The sequence below is a fragment of the Dromiciops gliroides genome, chromosome 5, assembly GCF_019393635.1.
Source record: "Dromiciops gliroides isolate mDroGli1 chromosome 5, mDroGli1.pri, whole genome shotgun sequence".
NCBI classification, from domain to species: Eukaryota; Metazoa; Chordata; class Mammalia; order Microbiotheria; family Microbiotheriidae; genus Dromiciops; species Dromiciops gliroides.
Window position 1 is genome coordinate 85329948 of NC_057865.1, and position 26318 is coordinate 85356265.

General features: G+C 41.7%; 1 protein-coding gene across 3 annotated transcripts in view; it reads right to left on the minus strand.

Moving 5' to 3' along the window:
* Positions 1 to 26033, minus strand: part of UBE3C (ubiquitin protein ligase E3C) — a 172506-nt gene extending 146473 nt beyond the window's left edge. The window contains exon 1 of one of the 3 annotated variants that reach the window (XM_043967090.1): positions 25445 to 26033. In XM_043967090.1, coding sequence (XP_043823025.1) covers positions 25445 to 25510 — 66 coding nt within the window. In that variant the 5' untranslated portion in view covers positions 25511 to 26033. The remainder of the gene's footprint in view (positions 1 to 25444) is intronic. The other 2 variants (XM_043967093.1, XM_043967091.1) reach the window with 2 other exon arrangements.
* Positions 26034 to 26318: the final 285 nt, after the last annotated feature.

Sequence of the window (26318 nt, forward strand, 5' to 3'; positions counted from 1 at the left end):
CAAGATCAAGGTGATACTAGTAGTAGGGAAATTGAATCAGAAATTGAAGTCTTTTGAGTCCAAATTCAGTACTTTTCTTATCTTCTCTATCCCTTCTCCCCCTTTGATAACCCAAGTCCAGGCCTTTAATAAGGATATGGATAGGGCAGGTAGGTGGTGCAGTGGATAGAGCACCGGCCCTGGAGTCAGGAGTACCAGAGTTCAAATCCGGCCTCAGACACTTAACACTTACTAGCTGTGTGATCCTGGGCAAGTCACTTAACCCCAATTGCCTCACTTAAAAAAAAAAAATAAGGATACGGATGGGAAAGAACAAGAATTGTTTCCATTCTAAAGAGTCTAATGCTCACCCTAAAGTCAGGAAGAGAGTCCCATTTCCCTGAGTAAATTAGTTGTCTTTACCATCATTCCAGGCAAGGGGAGAAAAAAGCAGGGGGCATAGACAAGTCACCTCCTCTAGGACACCCACAGAAGAGGCCAGTATGCCCCAGTACCCTTCTCCTTTAGCACTTCCACTTAGGAGGGAGGCAGCTGGTGTTAAGCCTTGGGGAAGATCGGAGCAGAGAATACCAGATTATCAATCAATATGTATTTATTAAGAATTTATTGTATGTCAGGCACTGTGTCAGGCATGAGGATTTTTTTAAAAAGGGAGGGAGGGGAAGAGGGAAAATAGGGAAGAGGGTTCACAACTCAAATGGATCAATGATCTCATTAATTTCCCCTGCCTGCCCGTCCTAAGAGACTCTTATCCATATCCTCCCACGAGTCAGCCACAGGGGGCCTACCCTTCACCTGACATCATGAAAAGTGACAATGGAGCACTCTAGCCGCCCACCTGTTATCCCTTGCCAGATGACCAGCCCATCTTCCCTTAGCACAGTGAAGCTAGGTAATGCAGTGGATAAAGCATCGGCCCTGGATTCAGGAGGACCTGAGTTCAAATCTGGCCTCAGACACTTGATACTTACTAGCTGTGTGACCCTGGGCAAGTCACTTAACCCTCATTGCCTCGCGAAAAAAGAAAAAAAAAGACATAAATGCTTGTTTCCTTCCTTCTTTTCTCTTATTATATACTCCTTTGATGGCTTCTTTTACTCTTGTTCTTTGAAGTTCTTCATTGGTTATATATCGCAGTCCCAAAGTGTTCTACTGACCACTGTGTGACATTCATCTTTAACTCAAGATTGCTGCATTCTGTATTTCAGAGACTTATAGAAACATTGGTACAAAAGAGGTATCAGTAAAGGCTTTGCTTAGAAGATAAGCCTTGAGCTAAGTCTTAGAGGAAACTAGAAAACTAAAGAGTCAGAGGAGAGGAGAGAGTGTGTTCCAAGCACTAGGTGACAATCTAGAAAAAAGCACAAAAATTAAGCCAGTATGATTGGGCCAAAGTTTATGAAGAAGAATATATAAAATAAAAGAAACTGAAAAGCTAACTTGGACCATGTTTCAGAAGGCTTTAAATGCCAAATCTATGATTTTTTTATTTGCTACTGCAAGTAATCAGAAGCCATTAGAGTTTAGGGATAGTGAATCAGTCAGACCTGTGATTTAGGAAAAAATTTTTGGCAATTCAATGGAAGATGAGCCTGTAGTAGAAAGAGACTTGAGGTAGGAAGATCAATTAAAAGGCGACTGCAACAGTCCAGACAAGAAGTAATGAGGGCCTGGATTAGAGTAGTGGCTATGTGAAGAAAAAGGAAAAAGATGCAAGAGGTACTGAGGAGGTAAAAACAAGATCTGGCAACTGACTAGATATGTAGGATGAGAGTAAGGAAGTCAAGGATGACACTAAGGTTTCAAATCTAAGTGACTAGGATAGTGGTACCCTTGACAAAAAAAGATTAAAGTCCCAAGAGAATTCTTCTCACAATATAAATATAAATAGGTACATACATGATTAAATACAGAAGAAATGGAAAGTGACCTTTGAGTTGAAGGGATCAGCAGCTATAGAGACTTGGAAAAGTCTCCTATTAAGAAACTGACATTTAAGCTAGATCTTAACACATACATAAGTCTTCATTTAAATTCCTGAAAGCTACTAAAGCTTAAAAATTTTAATTTTACAAAATAAAAAAAACTTTATATAATAGGCAATAAATTTTATTTGTCCTAAAAGAAAAAATTTATATAAGCAGGTTCAAAAAAGTTTTAATTTCAAAGGTAAATTATCAACCTTTTTGAAAACCTAGGAAATCTACTTCCTCTTATAAAACATTGGTGCCACTATCAAAGATAGTAAAAGAGGATGAACTGAATCAATATGTAATAGAAAAACAGTACTTAGAGTCAAGGGAGTGAGCTCTACTTAGCTGTTAATAAAAATACCCCGAAACAGTTTTTTCATTTATATGCATTACTTACTTCAAAAAAAGCTATTCACATGTTAACACAATCCTGCAATTCTTAGTTCTTCAGACTTGCAAGAAGGAATTAAAGCATCGGAAAGAGGAGTGGATTTGGAATCCCAAAACCAGAAGATTTTGCATCTGATGTCAAAACAAAAAACTGGGCACTTCTGCTTTTCAGGTACATAACTGTAAGGCAAGTCTCTTCACCTCTTTGAAACTGTCTCCTTGTCTATGACAGGAAAGTATGCTGTCATAGGAAAAAAAAATGAAATGGTTGCAGTTGTGGACAGACAAGCACACTAATGCATAGTTTGTGGAGCTGTGAAATGGGTCCACTCTTGTGGAAAACAATTTAGAATTATACGAACAAAAGTATGCATACTCTCTGACCCAACAATACTACTGGTTAGGCACGTACCCAAAGGAAGGCAAGGACAGAAGGAAAGGACTCATATAAGCAAGACAATTTACCAAAGTACCTTTGTTGTAGCAAAGACCTGGCAAACAACACAGGTGCCTATCATTTGGCAAAAAAAAAAAAAAAAAAAAAGAATATGATAATCTGTAGAATATAAATGTAATGGAAATGTATTCTAATTATAAGAAATTAGAAACGACAGATCCAGAGAAATATGGAAAGACTTAGATGAAGTGATTCAGTGAAATGAAGAGAACTAGGAGAAGAATATATGCAATGACCAGAAGAGAAACAACTGAGAAAGAACTCGGAATTCAGACCGAAACAGCAAAAGACTGAAGGAGAAATTTTGCCACTCCGAGAGGAAGCAGATCATAGCTAAAATAGAAAGGCCTGAGTTCAAGTCTTGCCACTGATATACAGTGACCCTGAACAAAGCACTTACCCCCTCAGTGTCCCAGGTAAACTCTCTATGACTGGAAATTGCAGAACAGTTACTGACCTATCTGTATTAATAGGTGTTTCCTCATAGGGAGATCTCTATGCCAATAAAAATCACAGATGTGGTCCAAGAAAACAAAAAACTAACAAAATCATCCAAAAGGGCAATCACCTTCTCAGAGAGATGACAGACTAGAGGTACAGAATTAGGCATGACCAACTTTTGAATTTGTTTTACTTGATTAAATGGATTAGTTACAAGAGAAAACCTCTACTCTGTAGAGGAGGGAAGTGGGTAGTGACAGACCTGGAGGGGGGAAAAAAAAGAGCAAGAACATCAAAAAATTACTTTAAATGTACATTAAGGAAAAAAGTGCAAATACAACAGTCTCTTACTACCTTGCTAAACTTCATATTTTTCTTTTTTAAAAAATTTAACAGAAATTCCCATTTTTAAAAAACAATTCTCTTCCCTTTTCTTTATATCTTGAAATGACCATTGAAGGTTAAATTCACAATAAAAATGGGGGGAGAGAAGGAGTAAGCAATTTGTAATGCCTAAGGTATCATTTAAATATGAGTTGCAGTTTTGTTGTTGTTTTAAATTATCACATAAGTTAAAATGGGGGGTGGGGAAAGAAACAGGAATGTGGCAAGGTTCTTATGGATTTGGGTACGCTTACAAATATCAGTGGACTGGACAACATTATGCATGACCAGTAGAAAGAATACAGAATCTGGAACCTCTTAATACCTGCATATAAAGTCATTTTAACTTCACCTGGTCACAGTTTCCTCACCTGCAAAATTAGGTGACTGGACTAGATGATCTTTAAGGTCCTTTCAAGTTATACATCTAAATGTCTCAGGCTCCAGCTGTCATCTCTATATTGGGGGTCTTAATGTAGACTAATCTAAAGTAAAATCTCCATTGCTGCATATATCCTGAATCAGGATTCTGACTTTGAATGTACCCTTGCCTTCCTATTTGGACTGCAGTAGAAACCAGCAGTGAAAAGTTTATTAGGCAATGGTGATAAAATGAAAGAGAAAAGACCTGAGTTTCCAGCCTTTTATAGCACAATATTACACATTTGTGAAATTAGATATTTTACAAACTTATAGGGACTCTATTTTCTTGTCATCATAAATACCATCAATCATACTTGTCCCATTCAAAACCATATAAAGAGGAATAAGTAACAAAGGGCATAGAGAGAAAAAAATTACTAACAACAAATTTCTTGGGGACCCAGGGACCTAGTATAAGTCTTTTCTCCCCCCTCCTTCCCCCTTCAGAGGTCAATTTTGAGGAGGGAGGCCTAATCCTGTGCAGGGCTGAGCAATAAAAATATGGAGATAGACTCTTTGTGACTAGCTCAGTAAACTGATAGGATTAAGCCTCACCTATCTGGACTCTGACTTTGCCCCTCAGGGGGTCTCTCCAGGGGGTCATCACCATAAAGTTCATTTTAATGTGGACCACCCTCAAGTCTTGCCAACCAATGGAACTGAAAGATGCTAGTCAATTAGTTTTGGACCATGAGGCGAGTGCCAATCTTGGCTTGCACTCTAGGCTCAGAATGCTGTCCCCTTTGTGACTGTTCTCCTCTTAGGCCAATATAGGTAATATAGAGACAGAATGTTGCTGGGGGGTTTTCTGCTTAGGTTAAATGCTACACAGTCAATTCTTTACTAATCTTTAATATACTTTAATAATAAATACTGCCAAAACAGGTGCAATAGCCGTTAATGTATAAGTAGCAATATTTTAGAAAATCCAACCTCGCCCCCCAATAATTTAGCTCATAAAGTTAGCTGAGCCATAAAAAAGTTAGCAATCCAATAATTTTAATTAATACAGCACATATCAAAAACATCTTTTATAACACTCAAGTGTCCCAAAGCATAGTTGGGGAAGCATGCAATAGGGTACCTTTTATTACACTATCTCAATAACCTAATTAGTCTTTCTTATTGATAAATCTGGTCAGGTCACTATTTTATTCAAACCTTGAATGAATTAATCCAGTTTCTACTAAGTCCTTTTCCTGGCATCGAAGGCCTTCCAAAAGTTGGCATTCCCCGGTTTTCCAAATTTATGTTCTACCTAGTACACTTCTCTCTCCCAGTACTCTACATATTCCAGTCAAAATCTTTTCTCTGAATATGCCACCCAATACCAGTGCTAATTCTACATTCTCTATCCTTAAAATTTCCTCCCTCTTCTCCTTCCCAGTTATCTCTGAACCATGTAACCTACTGTAGTTTTCTCTTCCCACTGACTCTCAACTTGGGCACTGACTGGAGAGCTTTCACTTAATCCATCTGGGTGAAAAGCTTTCACCTTTTGCATTCCACCAGGTACTTCCAAGTTATCTGTAAAAAGCCATACTGTGCTCAAGACCTCTGGTCCACCCACAGGCCCCACTTTTTACCTCTAGCCCTCTTTTATATGCAATAGTCTCATATTGGAATCTAAGTTCCTTGGGGGCAAAGTCTGTCTAGCTTGTTTTGTGTGCCCAACATGCAGTTATTGTTCATTCATTCAATTCATTCATCTGCTGAACTGCTATTTATTCTTTAAAGGCAAGTCAAATAGGGTGACTTCCTAAAGGAAATGAGTTTTACAGATTGGATCTATACCCATTCCATCCCCCAAAGCCTGACAGATTCTATGAACCAGCCAGCCAGTCAGCCTCCAGGGCAATTAGATACCCCCTTCATGATGAATGCCTTCAGTCTTTAAATATAAGTCTCCTACAACACACAACTATACAGGTGTAGGTTGATCAACTGGTAAAATTTGAGCAGAGTATCAGAACAGTGCAAATGCTGTTATTGGTGCCAATAGGTTTTCTAGAGAAAAGGAACTGGGCTCTATATCCTACCAGGTTGGCAGAGGTTGGTGACATTTCCCCAAGAATGAGCTTTGAGTATAGCTCTTGGAACACAAGATAAACAAGAGAGTAATCTGATGACCTGCTATTGGGGTGCTAATAAAAACATACTACAAAATCTAACATGAGAACAAGCCCACTCAGGCCCAAGGCATTCCTTGCTCCATTTGTATCATCCTCATTTGACTCAACTAGTGTAACACTGGATAGATCACTGGACATGGAAAGATCTAAGTTCAAACCTAGCCTCAGATATTCATTGTGTGACCCCTAGCAAATCACCTAACCTGTTTGCTTCAATTTCCTTAACTGTAAAATGGGAATAATAGCACCTACATCCTGTTGTTGTTTATCCTTCATTCCCGAAGATCATGACATCGGGGTGATACCATGACTTGTACTGAATTGGATTTAAGTGAGGGAGGGCTGGGTAAGGTCACCAACCTCACTCTCCCCTCCAGAGACACCTAGGTCCAGTGGCAAAATATATATCAGGCCCACTGGAGATGGCCCTGGATGTTTAAGGCAATTGGGATTAAGTGACTTACCCAGAGTCACACAGCTCTTAAGTGTCTGAGGTGACATTTGAACTCTGGTCCTCTAGAATCCAGGCCCAGCACTCTATCCACTGAGCCACTTAACTGCCCCACCTACCTCCTAGGGTTGTTATGAAGAATAAATGAGATAATATTTGTAAAAAGTGCTTAGCACAGTGCCTGGCACATAGTAGGTGATATATAAATGCTTATTCCCTTCATGAGCTTGTGAAAGACAGTATCCATGGAAGCTCTTTCAGCTGGTTATTGTGAGCAAAGCCAAATGAAAACCCCTGACTGAACCACTGTAGTTTTGAGGGGTTTTATTTGCTTGTTTAGGTGTCTCCACATTTTGTCCTGGCTGGAAATTATAGGGACTAATCATAGGCCCAATAGCTAGGCCATTTCACTCCACTTTAGGTAATCTGGTGGACCTCCACTTCCTAGGGCTCACCATTGTGATTCTGAACTCAGTGTGGTCACCCAAATGCCAAAGCCCACGGCAGCTTAAAACTCCCAAATTCAAGAAATCAGCTAGCCTCAGCCTCTCTGGTATCTCAGTTTACAAAAGCGTGCCAGCACACCCAACCATTCCTCATAGTTACACCAAACAATATCAATTCCAGGGGAGTAAAAGATAGTGCATCTCTAGCAATAGAGCTGGAATGCTTCATAATCGGTGCCAATTAAAACAATATTGTGTGGCCCGTGAAGATGGTAGTGGTACCTAGCAGTTTACTGTGGACTAAAGGGAGCTGAACAAAGTTACATGCCTATTACTGGAACTATTCCTATCAATATGGTAGACCAGTACCTCAGGCCCAAGGCAAGTTGAATAGGCTTGAGTATTTTTACCAACACTGTTTTTTCCCCCTGTATTCTTGTGGCTGATACTAATCAGAAAGTTTCCTTTCACTTGGGAAGGAAATAAATTTGATAAGCTTTCACTGTCCTTTTCCAGGCTTACCTAAATCCTACCTCGTCCTGCCACATGCTGGTCAGCAGAGAACTCCAAGAAGCTTCCCTTCCTGAGGACAGGAACAAACATCACTCACTACAACACACTTTTGACTGGGCTTAGAAGAGGTCAGAGTGGCTGAGGCTCCAGCCTGGACAGTAGCCCCAATGAGGGAAAGGAAAGGAGATGAGAAATCAACTCTAAGAAAATTCAGAGTCCAAAATGCTCAGTCAAATTTGGGGGAAATACAATGGGTGAGGAAAACCCAGAGGAATCTAGGTAATTTGGAAGAATAAGCTTCTGATAAAGGATTTTAGAATAAGCTGCTCCCACTCTGAAGAAGGCCAGAGATTTCTTAAGACTTTCAAGATTGGAGAACCCAAATTCCCTACCTGGGTATCCTTATGGTTCCCATTTATCAAGTGTGAGGAAATGGGGATTGGTCTGCTCTCAAGAATATAATAGTCACCATTCAAATTACACTCCTCCAGACCTGTTTGAGGAAAAAGGTCTTCTTCTCTCCCCCCTCCCCCCAAATCACATGATTCAGGGAAACCCAGGGCTGGTCGAAATTAGGTCTGCTCAGGGTCATGTAAGTGTCATGTGTCTGAGGCTGGATTTGAACTCAGGTCCTCCTGAATCCAGGGCCTGTGCTTTATCCATTGCACCACCCAGTTGCACCTCCACCACTATTTTTGAAAGACTTAAGAACTCAGATGAATGCAGTGACCAACCATAATTCCAGAGGACTGATGTATTCAAGATGCAAAATCATAACATATTTTCTGGATATGGCCAACGTGGACATTTGATTTGTCTGACCATGTGTATGCATAAGAAGGGTTTTGTTTTTCTTTTAAATTGAGGTGATAAGAGAGATTGGGATGTGGGAGAATGAGAAAATAAATGCTCAGCTGAAAAATAAAATGGGGAGGAAATGCTAGTATTTCCCAAGAAATTATGAAAATGTTTTCTAAGAAACTTGTGAACACTTGTACAAACTAATGAAGATTTATGTGAGAAGGACCAGGAGAATAATTTTTACATTAGCAAAAACATTGTGAGGGCAGATAACTCTGGAATATTTAAGATGGCTGATCAATTCAATGACCAATGATGTCCCTAACTGCACAAGTAGTGTGTTCTACCTCCCAAGAATCCATATGTCATCCTAGAAAAGTGTCTAGAAGTTTTATGGAACCAGTCTCTAATGAGACTGACTCAATAAGAATGGGCAACTTTTGAGCAGGGTGCTGAATGAGCCCCTCCAGCCTTTACTTATTCCTCCCCCAGTGTAGCATCTATCATCTGGCTGTCCAGGTCTTTTGCCCTTCAGAGGAATCCATATATCCTGGAAAAACAGTTCTAGTCCCCCAATTGAGAGGCTTCCTTTTCTCTAGGATGGTTCAGAAAACTCTTTCTCAGAAAGGGCTTGGGTATGAAGCCAAGATGATGGAATAGCAGAAAGAAGCTATCCCTCCAAAAAAACCTCATCCATACAGATCTAGAAAACATACCAGAACAAATCCTGAACCAGAAATCCAAGAAAAAAAAAATCACAATAAGTTGTTTTTCCAACCCAAGTCAGCATAGGAAGACAAACAGAGAGGTCTAGGGACAAGGTCTAATTGGGAACTCAATGCACAGAGCGTTCTGGTACAGAAAGAAGCTATATACCAAAGTAAGAGGAAATTCCATATGCAGCATAGAGGGGCTTAAACTTGTACACTATGCAGGAACAGGTGCCATCTGGCAGTTGTTTTTCACCACCCAGCTCCAACTCACAAATTGAGGGCAGACTCATGGAGATTGATACGGGTGGTGTTCCAAGGTGAGGGGCAGTTATGAGACCTAGACTGTTTTCTAAGAGAGGAACAAGTTCAGGAATAAGCAGTGTGGCTCAGTAAGACTCCAGGAGTAGAGTAAGGTCTTAATTCCATCCTCTGGCAAAGCTTTCCAGTTAGCTGACAGTGGCTTACTCCAAGAGAAATCTACTATTGCTCAGACCCAAACTCAGGTTAGGAACTTAAAGAACCCAGACCAAGGAAACAGTGATCAGACTTTGTCCTAGATCAGACCAATTTAAGAGGACTGAGAGAATGATGGTCCCCCAGCCTGAGATCTTAAAATAGCACAACCACCAATACCCCAAGCAGGATCAGTCTACACATTCCCTCCAGAAGTAGGCAGAGAATGACCCTCAAACTGAGTCTGAAGTAAGGAAATAGGCTGGAACAATGAGAAAGAAAAAAGAATTCCATCATTAAAAACTATTATGGTGACAAGGACCCTCAAGACACAACAAACCCAGAAAAGAATGACTCCAAAACATCTACCAACAAGATAAAAAGGTAAAAACACAATCTGGAAACTACATATAGGATAAGTGAGAGTGAGAACAAATACCCGGATTCCAAATTCGAGTGACTGACTACAAGAGTGGTTGTGCCCTTGATAGTGTTATAGGGCCTAGCACCTCAGTTCTCTGGGGTACATCATAGAACCTTCTCCTTGAGAAATTAAACCAAAGGACAGACACACCTAAAGAGATAAGTGGAACCTGATCAGGACTGAGCTAGCTCGGGGACCACCACCCTTCATTCCAATCTCCCTCACCCCTGGGGAGATAAAATTAGGTGTGGCTGCTGCCTTTGTGGCCAGTAGAGGAGAGAGATAGATGGCTTGAAAGATCTGAAGCCATCCCTCACCCAATTCCCCCAGCCACCACCAGTGGGGGATGGTCCTCCTTCAAAAGGGGAACTTTCCATAGTCAGACGATCATCTCATCGGACCACCATCGAACCTCTATTAAAGTAACTGCCTGTCTCCTGCTTGAGGAGATTAGTATCTCAGAGCCACACTCTGTGCCATGCCTTCTCCCCATGAGAAGAAATCCAAAGATTTCTCTCTTGGTTTCCCTTCCCCAGCCCCTAAACAAACTATTATCTTATTCTATTAGATTTGTGTGCAAGAGGGTGTAATTCTTTAAGGAGGAATTCCTAAGGACCCCAAACCCCTACCCCTATCCCAAACCCCCTACACCATTTCCCCCACAACAATAGGAATAGGAAAATTTGAAAAAGGATGGATTTAGGAGGGTAGAAAAATGAGTTCTGCTATTTTAACTTCTGTGTTTTAGACAAGTACTCAATCAATAAGTTTCAGTACTTCTCTATTTATTACATCTAGAAACAACTAAGAACTCCTCTGTTTGGCTTTAGATGTCTTTCACTGAATGACTGACCATTTCTTCCATAAATCATAGGCCCACAGATTTAGAGTTGGAAGGGATCACATAGGACAAGTCTCTATGCTTTTCCATTACCTAACTTTTATGGATGAAATATACATCCTCTTCTTATCTGCCACTTGGAACCTCTAGTTTCCTTTAAGACTTATTTCAAGCACTACCTCCTACGTGAAGAACCCTTTCCTAACTCCCTCACCTTTCCCCCAAAAGTACCTTGTTTTTATTTTGTACTTATCTATGTTAGTGCTGTTTCCACAGGTAGCTTGTAAGTTTCTTGAGGTAAGGCACTTTTAAAAGTCTTTGAATCTCCAACACTAAAAACGGTGCCACATAGTCCACATTTAATAAATGCTTGCTGATTGCTTGAAATTGTTTTGCATCTATTTACACATATGTAAATGTTGTATCTTCCTACAAAATGTAAGCCCTTTGAAGGTAGTCTGGTTCATTTTTGTCTTTGTATTCTGAGCACAGTGCCTTATACAGGTTAATAAACAAAAGGTGTTGATAAACAGTGATTTAACAAGGCAGATCGTGATGATAATCATAATAGTTAGCTTTTATATAGCGCCTACTATATGCCTAGCACTGTGCTAAGTACTTAACAAGTATTACTTTACAAAAATTTACACGGTAAGCACTATTATAAAGGTATATTCCCTTCCCTTCACTCCTAACAAACAAATTCACAACAACCTCAAGAGAGTGTTTTTATTATCCTCATTTTACAGATGAAGAAACTAAAGCAAACAGGTTGAGTGACTGACTTGTCACGGGTCACACAGTATCTGAAGCCACATTTGAACTCAGGTCTTCCTGACTTTAGGTCCACTGTTCTATCCACTCTACCACCTAGTTGTCCCATGACAAAACTTGGTAAGTGGGCAGATATGGGGAGGGTTGTTAAGAGCAGAAGAGAGAATCCTGAGGTTGCAAACTTGGGTGACTGCTAATAACATTCCTAAAAAATCAAATTCTAAAAAAAATCCAAAATACTTATACTGCTAGTAACTAGAATCCCATAGGATAACAAAGTACTCACAACAATAATCATATATACATATATTAAAGTCAATGACCTTAAAGAGAGTTGACGCTCTATGATCATCTTCATACCATTGAACCATGAAACTCTTAACTAGTAAGATTTCTCTATAACCAGCCATACCCAGACTCAACATAATTCTCTGTGGCTATCTGCCAGTACCCTTCCTCTCCACATTCCTCCCTCACCCACATCCTTTCCACCTCTAGCTTTAGGGTCAGTAATAAAGTCAACACCAGCCCTCTTGGAAAAGTCAAGTGAACCAAATATCCCATGGTTCCACTCTCACAATCCCAGTGACTTCCCAATCCAAAATACCCCCCCTTTAGCCGCAGGCAGACAGGCAGACAGGCAGACAGACAGACAGACAGACACAGACACAGACACAGACACACAGACACACACACACACACACACACACACACACACACGAATGATGTGGTCAATGCGGGAATTTCCTTTGCTTAATTTTGCTTTGTTACATGTTTGTAATAAGAGTTTTGTTTTTCTTTCTCAACTGTATGGGAAAAGAAGGGATTCCTTTGATGGAAAAAATTATTTAAAAGAAATGCTGTGTTCCTTTATTAGAATATAAGCACCTTAAGGAAAGAAATGGCTTTCTTTTTATATTTGTATCCCCAGCACTTAGCAGAGTGCCTGACACATAGCTCTAGGTCCTCTGACACAATGATCACCTTGATGCTGTCTTCTCTATAGGTTTTCTGGACACTCCCTCTCTCCTGGTTTTCCTCCACACATGACCAATTGTTCTCAGGCTCCTCTTTCCTCATCCAAGTTAAATCTATGAAGAGTAGGAGTATCTCAAGAGGGCTTGGTCCTGGGCCCTCTTCTTTTATACTATTCCGCTAGGTGATCTTATCAACTCCCATGGATTCAATTATCATCTCTAAGGTGATATCTCAAATCTAAATATCCAGACCTAAACTCTGCTGATCTCCAGTCTCACATCACCAACTGCTTACACTGAACATCTTGAACTGGATGTCTACACATCTTAAATTCAACATTACCTAAAACTGAATTCATTATCTTCACACACACACACACACACACACACACACACACACACACACACACACACACACATCTCCTCTCCTCCCCTTTCCCCCCAAGTCTTTCCTTTTTCCTAATTTCCCTATTACTGTTAAGGGTACCACCCCTTCCAGGCTAGAAAACTAAAGGTCATCCTCAATTCTCTCTTTCTGAAAACATCCAATCTGTGGTAAAAACCTGTTGGTTTTATCTTTGTAATATCTCTCCATATGCTTCCTTCTCTCCTCATACTGCCACCACCCCAGTACAGGACCTTATCACCTCCTGCCCGGATTAATTCAACAGCTTACTGATCTGTTTCTCTGCCACTAGTCTCCCAACTCCAATGCATCCTTCACTCAGTTGTCAAAATGATCTTCCTAAAGCAATGATCCCCCTGTTATAGGTATACAGTGGGACCCCAAGAAACCTAAAGATCCCAACCTCCCAAGACTAAGGGAAAAAAAGCAGCTCTCTCTCCCACCTCAGATATGAGTTGTGGCAGGACATGACCCCAGTATGCAAGGTCTGCAAGAGAATATGCATAGGGGCACAGCTAGGTGGCGCAGTGGATAGAGCACCAGCCCTGGATTCAGGAAGACCTGAGTTCAAATCCAGCCTCAGACACTTAACACTTACTAGCTGTGTGACCCTGGGCAAGTCACTTAACCCCAATTGCCTCACTAAAAAAAAAAAAAAAAGCAAGAGGATATGCAGGATATGGTTGGATGCTGCGTATCCTACTGATACCCTGGTAACAAAGATCCCCTCTTAGTTTGTGGTCCCAGTGTTTGCATTTCCCCTTGTAATTCCCTTCCCTGTCTTTGTTTTGTAAAGATACAAAAGACCAGTCTTCCCTTACTCCAGGAGGACAGTCACCAAGGTGATCTGTTCCCCAGCCATATATTCCTCTCCTAATCTCTTTTTATTTTACAAGATTCTTTGGGTGAGCTAGCCTCTTTATCCATGTCAAAAGTCTCCCCCAAACACCCCTACTCTCCAGTGACACTTGCATCCTTACTGTTCCTCAAACAAGATTCTCCATCTTTCCATACTGCCTTTTTAATGGTTATCCCTATGCCTGGAATTCCAGCCTTCATCTGTCAAGGAAGACTTTGACTTCCCTCAAGTCCCTAAAATCACACCTTCTACAAGAAGCCTTTCATGATTCCCCTTAATGCTATCTATTAGGTGTGTGAGTGTGTGTATTAATAGATATAGATGTTTACATGCTGTTATCCCCATTAACTGTGTGCTTCTGAAAGCAAGGACTGTCTTTTCTTTGTATCCCACAGTGCCTCACACATAGTAGGCAAATAATAAATGCTTAGTGACTTAGTCCTTATCACCTTGTCCTGGACTATTAAAACAGCTTTTCTCTGGTCTTCTTGACTCAAATCTTTCCCCACTCCAATCCATCTTCTACTTGGTTGCTAAGGTGATTTTTCTAAAGCATAAGTCTGACCATGTCACACTTATGTGTGACATGTTACCAGGGTAACATGTCTCTAGTGACTATTTGCTAGAGAAGGAATATAAACTTTTCTCTATGCCATTTAAAGCTCTTTATAACCAAGACCCTTCTACCTTTCCAGTCTTCTTCCATTTTACTCCCTGCTGCACACTCTATTTTGCTACACTGATCTATTTGCTGTTCCTTGAAGAGGATATTAATTTTATATCTAAACTCTGTGACTCTGCATTGGCTGTCCCCTATTGCAGAGATGCTCTTGCCTCTCACCCCTGCCTATACTGTTTTTCCTGGATTCCTTTAAGACTCAATTCAAAGACTCAAATTTAAGACTCAAATTCTATGGGAAGGCTATTTATCCAGTGGTGAATGCCTCAACTTGCAGATTACTTTTTTGTTTGTTTGGTGTTGGTTTTGGTTTTTTGTTTTTAGTGAGGCAATTGGAGTTAAATGACTTGCCTAGGATCACACAGCTAGTTAAGTGTCTGAGGTCGAATTTGAATTCAGGTCCTCCTGACTCCAGGGCCAGTGTTCTACCCACTATGCACCTAGCTGCCCCGCAGATTACTTTTTTAACCTGAAAACAATTAACATAGCAAAATTAAGGTCTTTAATGGGGGCAGAGGAGTTACAACTCATCGTACCACCATAGCAAGTACTAGGAGTACCAGAAAATAGGAACTGGGGACAAAGCTTATATGGGTGCTAAGACAAGAGGGAGTGAATGAAGAGACTGCCTTTGGGAAGGTTACCTCATAGTTTCAGATTCTTTTACATAACAAGCTGAAAGAATGAAAAGATTACTTCAGTGAGGGTTGAGTATCTCAAAAGTTCTTAAGATAAAAGCTATTTTACATAGCAAGCAAAAGTACAAGAAAGCAAGTTTGGGAATCTCAGGAGAGGCAAGTTTGGGAGATCGAGAAAATAATCAGTCTGAAATTGACAAAAGTCTGGTCAGGAAACTAGATGAAGTGGTCAGTTTTCAATCAACTGCTTTTGTCACCTTCCATCTACTTTGTGTTTGTACATATATACAAGTGTACAGCAAGAGAGAAGAAAAGAACAACAACAAACAACAACAACCCCTTGAAGGCAAGAACTATTTTTGCCTATCACCATCACCTGTGCTTAACACAAGGCCTGGCACACAGTTGACAATGAATACATGCTTCACAGTAAAAGTTAATGTCTCAACCTGAATTAACCAACTTCACAATGGTTTTGTTGACAGTCAAGGGGCTAAAGAAACAAAAGCACTAGGCAACGCAAAAAGTACCTCTCCACCATTCCTCCAGCACACAAATGCCAAGAACTACCTTTCTAAAATACCACTGTGAGAAAAATGACTCCAACAATAATTTTCTGGAACTCAGTGGTGGTGTGTCAAAGGCTCATTTATTGTCATTCTCGAAAGAATGGGCCACCCCGTGTCCAGCTGGTGGGTGACCAAAAAATAAAATGGAGTCTTGCGGACCTTTTCTATCCCAATCCCTAATGTGAAATGACCCCTCCCCCTTTTCATCATTGGACTGATTACTCAAGGGTTACAAAAACTAGCTAACCTGAATGCAGTATTTCTTAGCCAATGGGGGAGGTGATACAGGGACAATTCTTCAATTCCTCCCTTCTATGGACACAGCTCAGGAATGGACCTAATCTGGACCAGTTCAGGGTTTCCCTGAACCATGTGATTTTGTTGGGGGGGCTGGAGGGGGGACAGGACTGGAGAAGGAGACCTTTTTCCTCAAACAGGTATTATATTCCTGAGGAGACCAATTCCCATTTCCTCACAAACACCCAGTACCTTTTCCTTTCACCAGCTCAAAAACCCTTCATCATATACCAGATAATTCCTGCAAGATCTTCCATTATCTGATTGGAGCTAGGAAATTCAATTTCTTTGAATACATGTTGAATTTTCCACCTCCAAGCTTAGATATCATGAAGGACTTTCTAATTATAAGAGATAAGAGACAGGCATAGGTTTTAAAGGCAGCTTGTATAATTTTCCCTGGAGATTTTTAATAGAAAATTATTGCAGGAAGGGGTGTGCAAAAGTGCTGTCTTATCTATTGTCAGAGGTTCAGCAGTTCCCACACATGTTCAAAAAAGCAAAGAATACCAGGGCAACATGAGTTAGTAAAAAGATATTGTCATAAAAAAAGGGAAAAGGACCCACATGTACAAAAATATTTAAATTGGATTTAAGTGAGGGAGGTCACCAACCTCACTCTCTTCCAGAGCCATATGGATCCGGCAACACAATATTTATCAGGAGGACTGGAGACGCCCTAGATGTTTAAGGAAATTGGGGTTAAGTGATTTGCCCAGGGTCACACAGCTAAGTGTCTGAGGTGAGATTTGAACTCAGGTCCTCCCAACTTCAAGGCCAGTGTTCTACCCATTGTGCTACCCAGCTGCTCCTATTTAGTGTGTACAGTGTGCATGGAACTGTAAAAGGCAAATGATATTCTCTAGAAGAAAATTATTTTTAAAAGATATACAATATGTGCCTGCATCCAGAAATTTACATAATTATAATTAAAATTTCCAAATTTCTTTCAATGGCTGAACTTTAATTTTTGATGTAGTATAAGTTTTCACAAACAATCCTGTAAAAGTAGGTAGTATATTAATTTCACTTTGTAAAGAAGAAAAATAAAGGGATTAAGTGACCTGCCTAAAGTTACTGACTTACTCAGTGTAAGACAGGTCTAAAACCCGATCCTAGAATTCTGGGCAACTTTTAACTCTGCTGACTGATCCCCACTAATGAATATTCTCTGTTCCCTCAGCTTCCCAGACACCCTATTCTTCCCTAATAAATCCTACTGATTTCCTCTACTGGCTCCCCATTCTCTTTATAAGAAAATAATGGGTTTTGCCAATGCCCAAAGGCCCCAGACTGATTTGAACTGACTGGATTGACTGAGATTGATTGACTTTGCTGATTAACCCATTTAAAGTTAATTCAATTGAAGCCACACCTGCCTGCCCCTCAAGAGGGTATTGTTCTCAGCTGACGTCAACAAGGAACCACCTTCAAGTCCAGTGAACCAATGGATTTGGGTGATGCTGCCCAATTAGCTTGAAGCTGTGTGTAAGGACTGCCTCTTCCAGGGATGTAGGAAGAGCTTCCTCTTGCAGTTGGTCTCTCAAACAGCCCATGGTGGGGCACTCGAAGAAGATGCAGACCAGACAACTCTTATCTCTCCTCTAGGATAGATTTCTTAACTTTCTTAACTCCACATGTTCTCTCTTTACTATGCTTTAATAAATGCTTAATGCCCAAAAACTGGTGCTAAAGTTTTTAATTTGTAAGTAAACCCTAGCTAGTTTCCCCTACACTTGGGACAGGAATAAGTCAACCACACATTAGATTTTAAATGTCACATCTTCCACTTCCCTTAATACTGGTGTGGGTGTTCCCCACCCAGGGTTCTGTCTTTGGCCTTTCTCTTTTATTTCCTAGATTTCAACTACCACCTCTATGCAAATCTCACACACACACACACACACACACACACACACACACACACTCTCCCTCTCCCTCCCTCCCTCCCTCTCCCTCTCCCTCTCCCTCTCCCTCTCCCTCTCTCCCTCTCTCCCTCCCTCCCTCCCTCCTTCCCAGTCCTGACTTCTCTTTTGGGTTCTAGATACAGGTTTCAAACTACTGAGGGAACATTTGTCCCCCAAACCTATTGCTCTTTCTTTTTTTTTTTTTTTGCAGGGCAATGAGTGTTAAGTGACTTTCCCAGGGTCACATAGCTAGTAACTGTCAAGTGTCTGAGGCTGGATTTGAACTCAGGTCCTCCGGAATCCAGGGCCGGTGCTTTATCCACTGTGCCATCTGGCTGCCCCCTGCTCCTTCTAACTCTATCATTCATCATACTATGTCCCAAATCTCAGTCACTAATTACTTTTAATCTCACCTCAGAAACATATCTGGCACCTATCCCTTCTTATCTATTACCCAAAGCCACTCACCAGCAAAATCACTTAATGAGAGTGAGGTTGGTGACCTTAAACAGTTCTCCCTCACTTGAATCCAATTCACTGCAAGTCATGACATCACCCTGAAGCCATGGTCCTCTTCAAGAGCTAAGGACGAACAACAGTTGTGTCAACCAGTTCAATACATTCATTCAACATTTATTAAGCAACTACAATGTGTCAAGCACTCAGTTAAATAATGTGGATAAAAAAACAAAAGTAACAGTCCCTGCCCCTTAAGGAACTTATATTCTATTCTAGAAAAACAAAGTGAACAACTAAATAAATACAAAAATGCTAAGTATATACAAAGTAAATACAAAGTAATGAAGGGATGGGTGACAAGTGAGGAATCAAGATAAGATTAGTAGTATAGGTGATGGAACTACAGTTGAGCTTTGAAGAAAGCTAGGGATTCTACAAGGCAGAGTGGAGGGATCACATTCCAAGCAGGAGGGCAGCCCATCCAAAAGATGGAAGAAAGTGATGTGCACTGAAAAACAAGGAGGTTGATTTGGCAAGACACTAAAATGTATAAAGAGGGTGTGTAATAAGCCTAGATGTGTAATAAGCCTAGAAAGGCAAGCTAGTGTGTCAAAAGATTTAAATACTTAACATATCCAAGCTTTTGGGAAAAGAACTCAATATCTGACAAAAATTGCTGAGAAAACTGAAAAGCAATTTGGAAGCAATTAGGTACAGACCAACTGTATCCTGTACACCAGGATACAGTCAAAATGCATAACATGATTTAGACATAAATGATGATATCATAAGGACATAAGGGGCACATACAATATTTTACCTGTCAGATCGGGGGCTAAGGAAAGAATCTGGAACCAAACAAGAGATAGAGTATTATGCAGATGATTAATTTTGATAAGATTACATTAAAAAGGTTTTGCACAAACAAAACCAATTTAGTCAAGATTAGAAAAAAAGAAAAAAAGGGGACACACACACACACACACACACACACAGTTATAGCAAGTTTCTCTGATAAAGTCTCCAATTCTCAAATATAGAAAGAACTGAGTCAAATTTATAATATGAGTCATTCCCAAATTAATAAATGGTCAAAGTATATGAACAGGCAGTTTTAAGTAGAAAAAAAAATCAAAGCTATCTATAATCAAATGAAAAAGTGCTCTAAATCACAACTGATTATAGAAATGCAAATTAAAACAACTCTGAGCTACTACCTTATACATATCAGATTGGCCAACAGAACAAAAAAAGGAAATGACAAATGTTGGAGGAGATGTGGAAAAATTGGAACACTAAAGCACTGTTGGTGGAGTTGTGAACTGATCCAACCATTCTGGAGAGCAATTTGGAACTATGCCCAAAGGGTTATAAAACTGTGACCCCTTTTTTCCCCCAGGGCAATGAGGGTTAAGTGACTTGCCCAGGGTCACACAGCTAGGAAGTGTCAAGTGTCTGAGGCCAGATTTAAACTCAGGTCCTCCTGAATCCAGGGCTGGTGCTTTATTTACTGAGCCACCTAGCTGCCCCCAAACTGTGACCCTTTGACTCAGCAATGGTTGGTTGATGTCCTTTCTGGAAGAGCACCAAAATTATTTCACTTTGTTAGAGTCAAGTTACAATGTGTCTGACAGTGAATGATCAGACCAATAGGAGCTTGGACTGCTCTACCACAGGTAGGGCACAAATAGTCCATGAGAACATTTGGGTTGATTTTCTAAATCAGCAGTACCACTACCAGGAATGTATCCCAAAAAAAGAAAAAAATAGAAAAAGGACCTATATTTTATATATAGATAGCATCTTTTTTTGTGGTGGCAAAGAATTGGAAGTTGAAGGGACGCCCATCAATTGGGAAATGGCTGAACAAGTAGTGGCATATAACTGCGATGGAATACTATTGTGCTATAAGTAACAAAGTTGATGGTTTCAGAAAAACCTGTAAAGCCTTATATGAATTGATCCAAAGTAAAATAAGCAGAATCAGGAGAACATTGTACACAGTACCAGCAAAAATGTGATCATCAACTGTGATAGACTTAGCTCTTCTCAATAATACAATGATCCAAAACAATTCTGAAGGACTTATAATGAAAAATGCTATCCACCTCTATACAAAGAACTGATGAAGTCTGAGTGAAAATCGAAACATATTTTTTTAAAACTTTCTTTTAACAACAAAAAAAACTTTCTTTTTCTTGGGGTTTTTTTTTGGTCTATTTTCTTTTGCAACATGGGCTAATATGGAAATATGTCTTGCATGACTGAACATGTATAATCTGTATCAAAGAGGGGGAAGGAGAGAATTTGGAACTCAAAATTTTATATTAAGATCAAAAAAATGTCAAAATTAGTTTTTACCTATAATTGGAAGAAAATACATATCATATATATGTGTATATATGTGTGTGTGTGTGTATATATATATATATATAAAATCTGTGTGCATACACACACATTTTTTTAAAAACACTAAACAAAGAAGTTTGTATTTGATTCCCTAATTGGAGGCCACTGGAGCTTACTGAGCATGAGAATGACATCATTAGACCTATGTTTGAGAACATCACTCTGTCACTCTGGGTGGTGTGTAGGATGGACTGAAAGAAGGATTGGAGGTAGAGATCAATTAGGATACTCCTAGAATAAGGCAAGGAAAAAGTTATATAAGCCCCTGAACTACAGTGGAGACTGAATGACGGGAGAAGGGAATAGATGCAGAAGATGATGGTATGTCAACTGATTAGATGGAGAGGGTGAAAAGTGTAAAGCCTGAGTAGAAGAATAAGTGCTCCTAAAGAGAAAAGTAGGTTAGAAAAAGGAGAGGCTTTGGGAGAAAAGAGTCTGCTCTGGACATGCTGAATCTAAGACATCTACAGGACATCTTGAGGTAGCACAGTGGCCTGGAGTCAGAAAGACCAAGTTCAAATCTGACTTCAGGCATTTACTAGCTGTGTGAACCTAAGCAAGTTACTTAACCCCTCCAATACACTCCAGTATCTTTGCCAAGAAAAACCCTATGGACAGTTGGTCACCAGGGTCTTGTCAGACTGAAGGAACAACAAACATCCTGAGGGAATCAGGAATGTCTTCTTGTAGCTGTCACATGAGCAGAGCTTTTTAAGAAACTATCAAGTGCATTCAAAGCCTAAGGGATAGACAGTCTTGTAGGTGAAGTGTCATGTGAAGAATATCAAAAAAGCCACTTTAAATATGGTATAAAAAGATTTGAAAGGTAGGCGGGAGATAGACTGTGAAGAGGGAAGAGTTTATTGAGCAAAGACTTCAGCAAGACCAACCCTGTTTTTAAGAAGTATCAATTTGGGGGTGGCTAGGTGGCGCAGTGGATAAAGCACCAGTCCTGGATTCAGGAGTTCCTGAGTTCAAATCCGGCCTCAGACACTTGACACTTACTAGCTGTGTGACCCTGGGCAAGTCACTTAACCCCACTGCCCCATTAAAAAAAAGAAGTATCAATTTGGTAATCATGTAAAGGGTAAGTGGAGTAGGAAGAGATTTGAAGACTGAAGACCAAGGGAAAAGATGATAAAGGCCTGAACAAAAGTGGTAGCTGTATAAATAAGGTCAAATTTGAGAGATATTGTGGAGTTAGAAACGACAAAGCTTGGCAACTAATTAGATATGGGTGGGAGTGAAAAAGTGAGAAGCAAAGGTTAATACCAAGGTGACTGAAAGGATGGTGGTACCCTTGATAAATAACAATAATAGCATTTACAATAGCCTATTAAGCACTTTACCATATTATCTCATTTATTTCTCACAACACGGGGAGGTAGGAGCTATTACTATTCCCACTTTACAGTGGAAGAAACTGAGACAAACAGGTTAAATGACTTGCCCAAGGTCACACAGCTAGTAATTAAATAAACATTTATTAAACACCTGCTATGAGCACTGGGGATACAAAAAGAAAAAGACAGTCTTTACCCTCAAGGAGGTTACAATCTAATGGAGGCAACAATAAGCAAATATATACAAAGCAACCTATATACAGGATAAATAGGAAATAATTAATAGAAAGCAAGCACCCTAAATTAAATAAATAACTGAAAGAGGGTATAGGGAAAGCTTCCAGTAAAAGGTTGAGAATTTAAGGAAACCAGGGAGGAGCGAAAGGCCTTCTATGCAGTGGCCAGTGGAAAATGGCCAGAGGCCTACAGCCAAGAGACAAAGCAGTAAAGGTAAGGACTAGGGTGTAAGAAGACTGGGGGGGGGGGGCCCCTAGGTTTTGAATGCAAAACAGATCATTTTGTATTTGTTCTAGGAGACAACGGGAGGACCCTAGAGTTTAAGGAGTAAGGGAGAAACATTAACAGACCAGTGTTTTAGGAAAATCACTTTTAGTGTCTGAATGGTGGATGGGATCAGACTGGGGAGAGACAGGAAGCAGGCAGACCCAAGAGCAGGCTACTGCTGTAAACATGGAATGAGGTGATGAGGGTTTATCCTGGAGTGATGGCAGTATTGGGAGAGAAGGGGGTATATTTGGTAATACTGACAGACCATGGCAACAGACTGGATATGGGACTGAGATAGGGAGTGTCTGAGGCTGAACTTGAACACAGGTCTTCTCGACTCCAAGCCCAATCTACCATGCCACCTAGCTGCCCCTAAGCAGAAAATAGCCTCCACAGAAAGAACGGTGGGTTTGGAGAAAAAGATAAGTTATCCTTTGGACAGTTAAAAATGTCCAAAAAAGGGGCACCTAGGTGGCACAGTGGATAGAGCACCCGCCCTGGATTCAGGAGGACCTGAGTTCAAATCCAGCCTCAGAAACTTAACACTTACTAGCTATTGCCTCACCAAAAAAAAAAGTCCAAAAGGCAATATGTCTGTGTGCATATGTGTGTATGTGTATATTACATATATGTATACATATATGTGTACATGTATGTGTATACACACACACATATATAAACAATACAGGCATAAGCAAATATGCTGTCTCCCTTTCCCTCCCATTCCCTCAAGAATGTAAGATCAAGAGTGCTATTACTGGGGGCAGCTAGGTGGCGCAGTGGATAAAGCACCAACCTTGGAGTCAGGAGTACCTGAGTTCAAATCCAGCCTCAGACACTTAACACTTACTAGCTGTGTGACCCTGGGCAAGTCACTTAACCCTCATTGCCCTAAAAAGAAAAGAAAAAAAAAAGTTTAAAAAATTAAAAAAAAAAGAGTGCTATTACTGTTCAGTTACATCCAACTCTTCATGACCCCATTTGGGGTTTTGTTGGCAGAGATACTGGAGGAGTTTGCCATTTCCTTCTCCAGCTCATTTTACATATAAGGAAACTGAGATAAAGAGGATTAAGTGACTTGCCCAGGACCACACAGCTAGTAACTGTCTGAGGCCACGTTTGAAATCAGAAAGATGAGAGGCCCAGCACTCCACCTAGCTCCCCAAGATCAAGAGCAGTGAGTTTCATTATTTCTATTTGTCTCCCCAGATGCCTGGAGATGTGCCTCTAAGGCCTGGCTCACAGCAGGGACATAATAAATGTTCTTTGCTTAATTTAAACCCCACCCCCTTGAACTCTACATTTCTGCCAAACTGAACCATTCACCCACCACACTCACACACCGGCAGCTTGGCCTGTATTCTCTGACCTCGGTGCCTCTGCTTATGTTGTTGCCCACCCCTACAAAGTCTCACTTCTCATCTTAACTTGTATCCTTTGAGGCCCAATTCAAATGCCTGCTCCAACATGAAGTTATCCCTGATCCCCACCCTCACATTTACAGTATGACTCCTCAGGTTCTACATTTCACTTTGGTTTACACCTTTAATGCAATACCAAAGAGTTGTTTGAATTGTATCCTCAAATAAACTATAAATTCCATGAAGAAATCAACTAAGCTTAAACTAAACTTTGTATCTCACCAACTACCTTATCTTTGTTACTCTGCACAAAGTTAAGTTTTATCTTTGTTGTAATGAAGCTATTTTTAAAGGCAATCACAATTTAATGCCAAAGGTGCAAAAAATAGCTAATTATTATTCCTAAAAAGATATGCTCTCCCAATTGCCACTTCTGCATGTTAAAATTCCTTAACTTTGAAACTCAACCCCGCCCCTCCATGTAGCTTAATGAAAACCAATAGCTTTGCATTAGCAAAGATTATAATAAAGTCTCCCCTTATCCAGAATATACTTGCTGTCAGAGAAATGCAATGGACAGAAATGTTCTTTGATTCTAACCTAAGAATTATTTCACTCCGCCAAGTTGTCAAAACTCAATTTTAAACCCTACTGATCAAGAGTCGTTTTATATCCTCACTAAAAGTAGAATAGAATATTGCAACACTAGCGATGTAAACAGCTCCTCACCTAGGATGACAACACAGAAACCATTACTTAATTACCATTCTAAGGAAGTGCCCACGTTGCTAACTAGAACTATTTTCGGTTGGCTTTGACCTTCCCCCTAAGAGACCTTCCCATGAGAATCCAAAAGCTAAACAACCCCAACCAGCCTCCTTCTCTCGCTGCTCTCTGTAAGAGAGCCCAAGAGACCACCCTAAGCCAGCCCGATGCCGGGCAGAAGGCCCGAGGTTGGTGCAGCCAAATCGCTTCCCCGGGCCAGCCGCGTACAAAAAGCGAGCGAGCCGGCCTCGAGCGCCTAGAAGTTTGTTCCATTTGAAAGAAAACTTAAAAGACGGCGGCGGAACGAGCGGTTCCGAGACTAACAACAAAGAGAAGCCCCGTGCCTCGGGGAGGGGGTGACAACGAGGGCCAGGGGGACCCCCGGGCCGAGGGCTACGGCCACGACCCCCGCCTTCGGGGTGGGGCTTCAGGTGTCTCGGAGGGGAAGGGCAGGGATGGGGGCGGGGGAAGGAGAGTAAGGGCACGAGCCGGGCACCCCGCGGGCCACGAGCGGCCGGCCCACAGCGGGCAGAGGGGTGGGGTGGGGGTGAGCGGGGCTGTTCCCCGCTGCTCCGGGGAGGGGGCAGAGGGGGGAAGGGGAGGGGATGGGGCGAGAAGCCCGGGCGGCCGAGAGTAGAGGCAGGTCTCTTACCTTCCTACTGGCTCCTCCAAGGGACACCTTGGGCCTGGTTTTGAACTCCCCTTCAAAGCTAAACATCTTTACAGCTTATCCCATCTAGGAGAAGGTGGGTGCAGACCCTCAGCTCGGTCTGGGGGGTGGAGCCGGGGAAGGGGGCAGGTGTGGCCGCGGGGGGTGGGGAGGGCAGGGGGAGGGGGAATGGGACCCCAGCTCAGCTCGCCCTGCCCGAGCCCTATGGGGAGACGAGAGAAGAGGCGGTGGCGGCCCGGGGAGGGGGCTGGGGAGGGGAGCCCCGGCTCCCCACCTCTCTCTGCCCTCAGGGACCGCTGGGGGGCGGCCGAAGGAAGTGGGGGGGGTGGGGGGGTGAGCGCGCTAGGGGGTAGTAACGGTGACCCTGGCGGAGGATGGTTCTTCCTGCCCCCGCCTCGCCCCCCGCCGCCACCGCTGCCGCCACCACTACTGGTCGCCACCGAGGCCGCGGGGCACCCAGACCGGAGGTGGCGGACTCCCGGACCGGCACTAGGAAGCAGCCGGCTTGGGAAAGAAGATGGCCGCCGACTGCAGTTCCCGTCCGCGGCCCCGCGCCCCGGCGAGCGAGCGCGCCCCCGCCATCGATGACAACGGCGATCCTCGCACCGCGCAGGCCAAAGGAATCGACCCTGCGGGAGCGCGCCCCAGGCGTGCGCGCCCCCGCGAGGCACGTAAGGGGCTGCGGGCTTCGACCTGCGCTGTCAGCTCGTGCTAGCGCCTCTGAACCTGGAAATCCGAGCCAGCCGAAGCCTCGGCACCTCAAGGTCAGGATCCCCGAGGCGGCAGTGGAATCCTTTTTTATGCTGCGTCGGGGGCCTCACTTCCCTCACCTGTGTAATACACAGAGTCCCAAAAG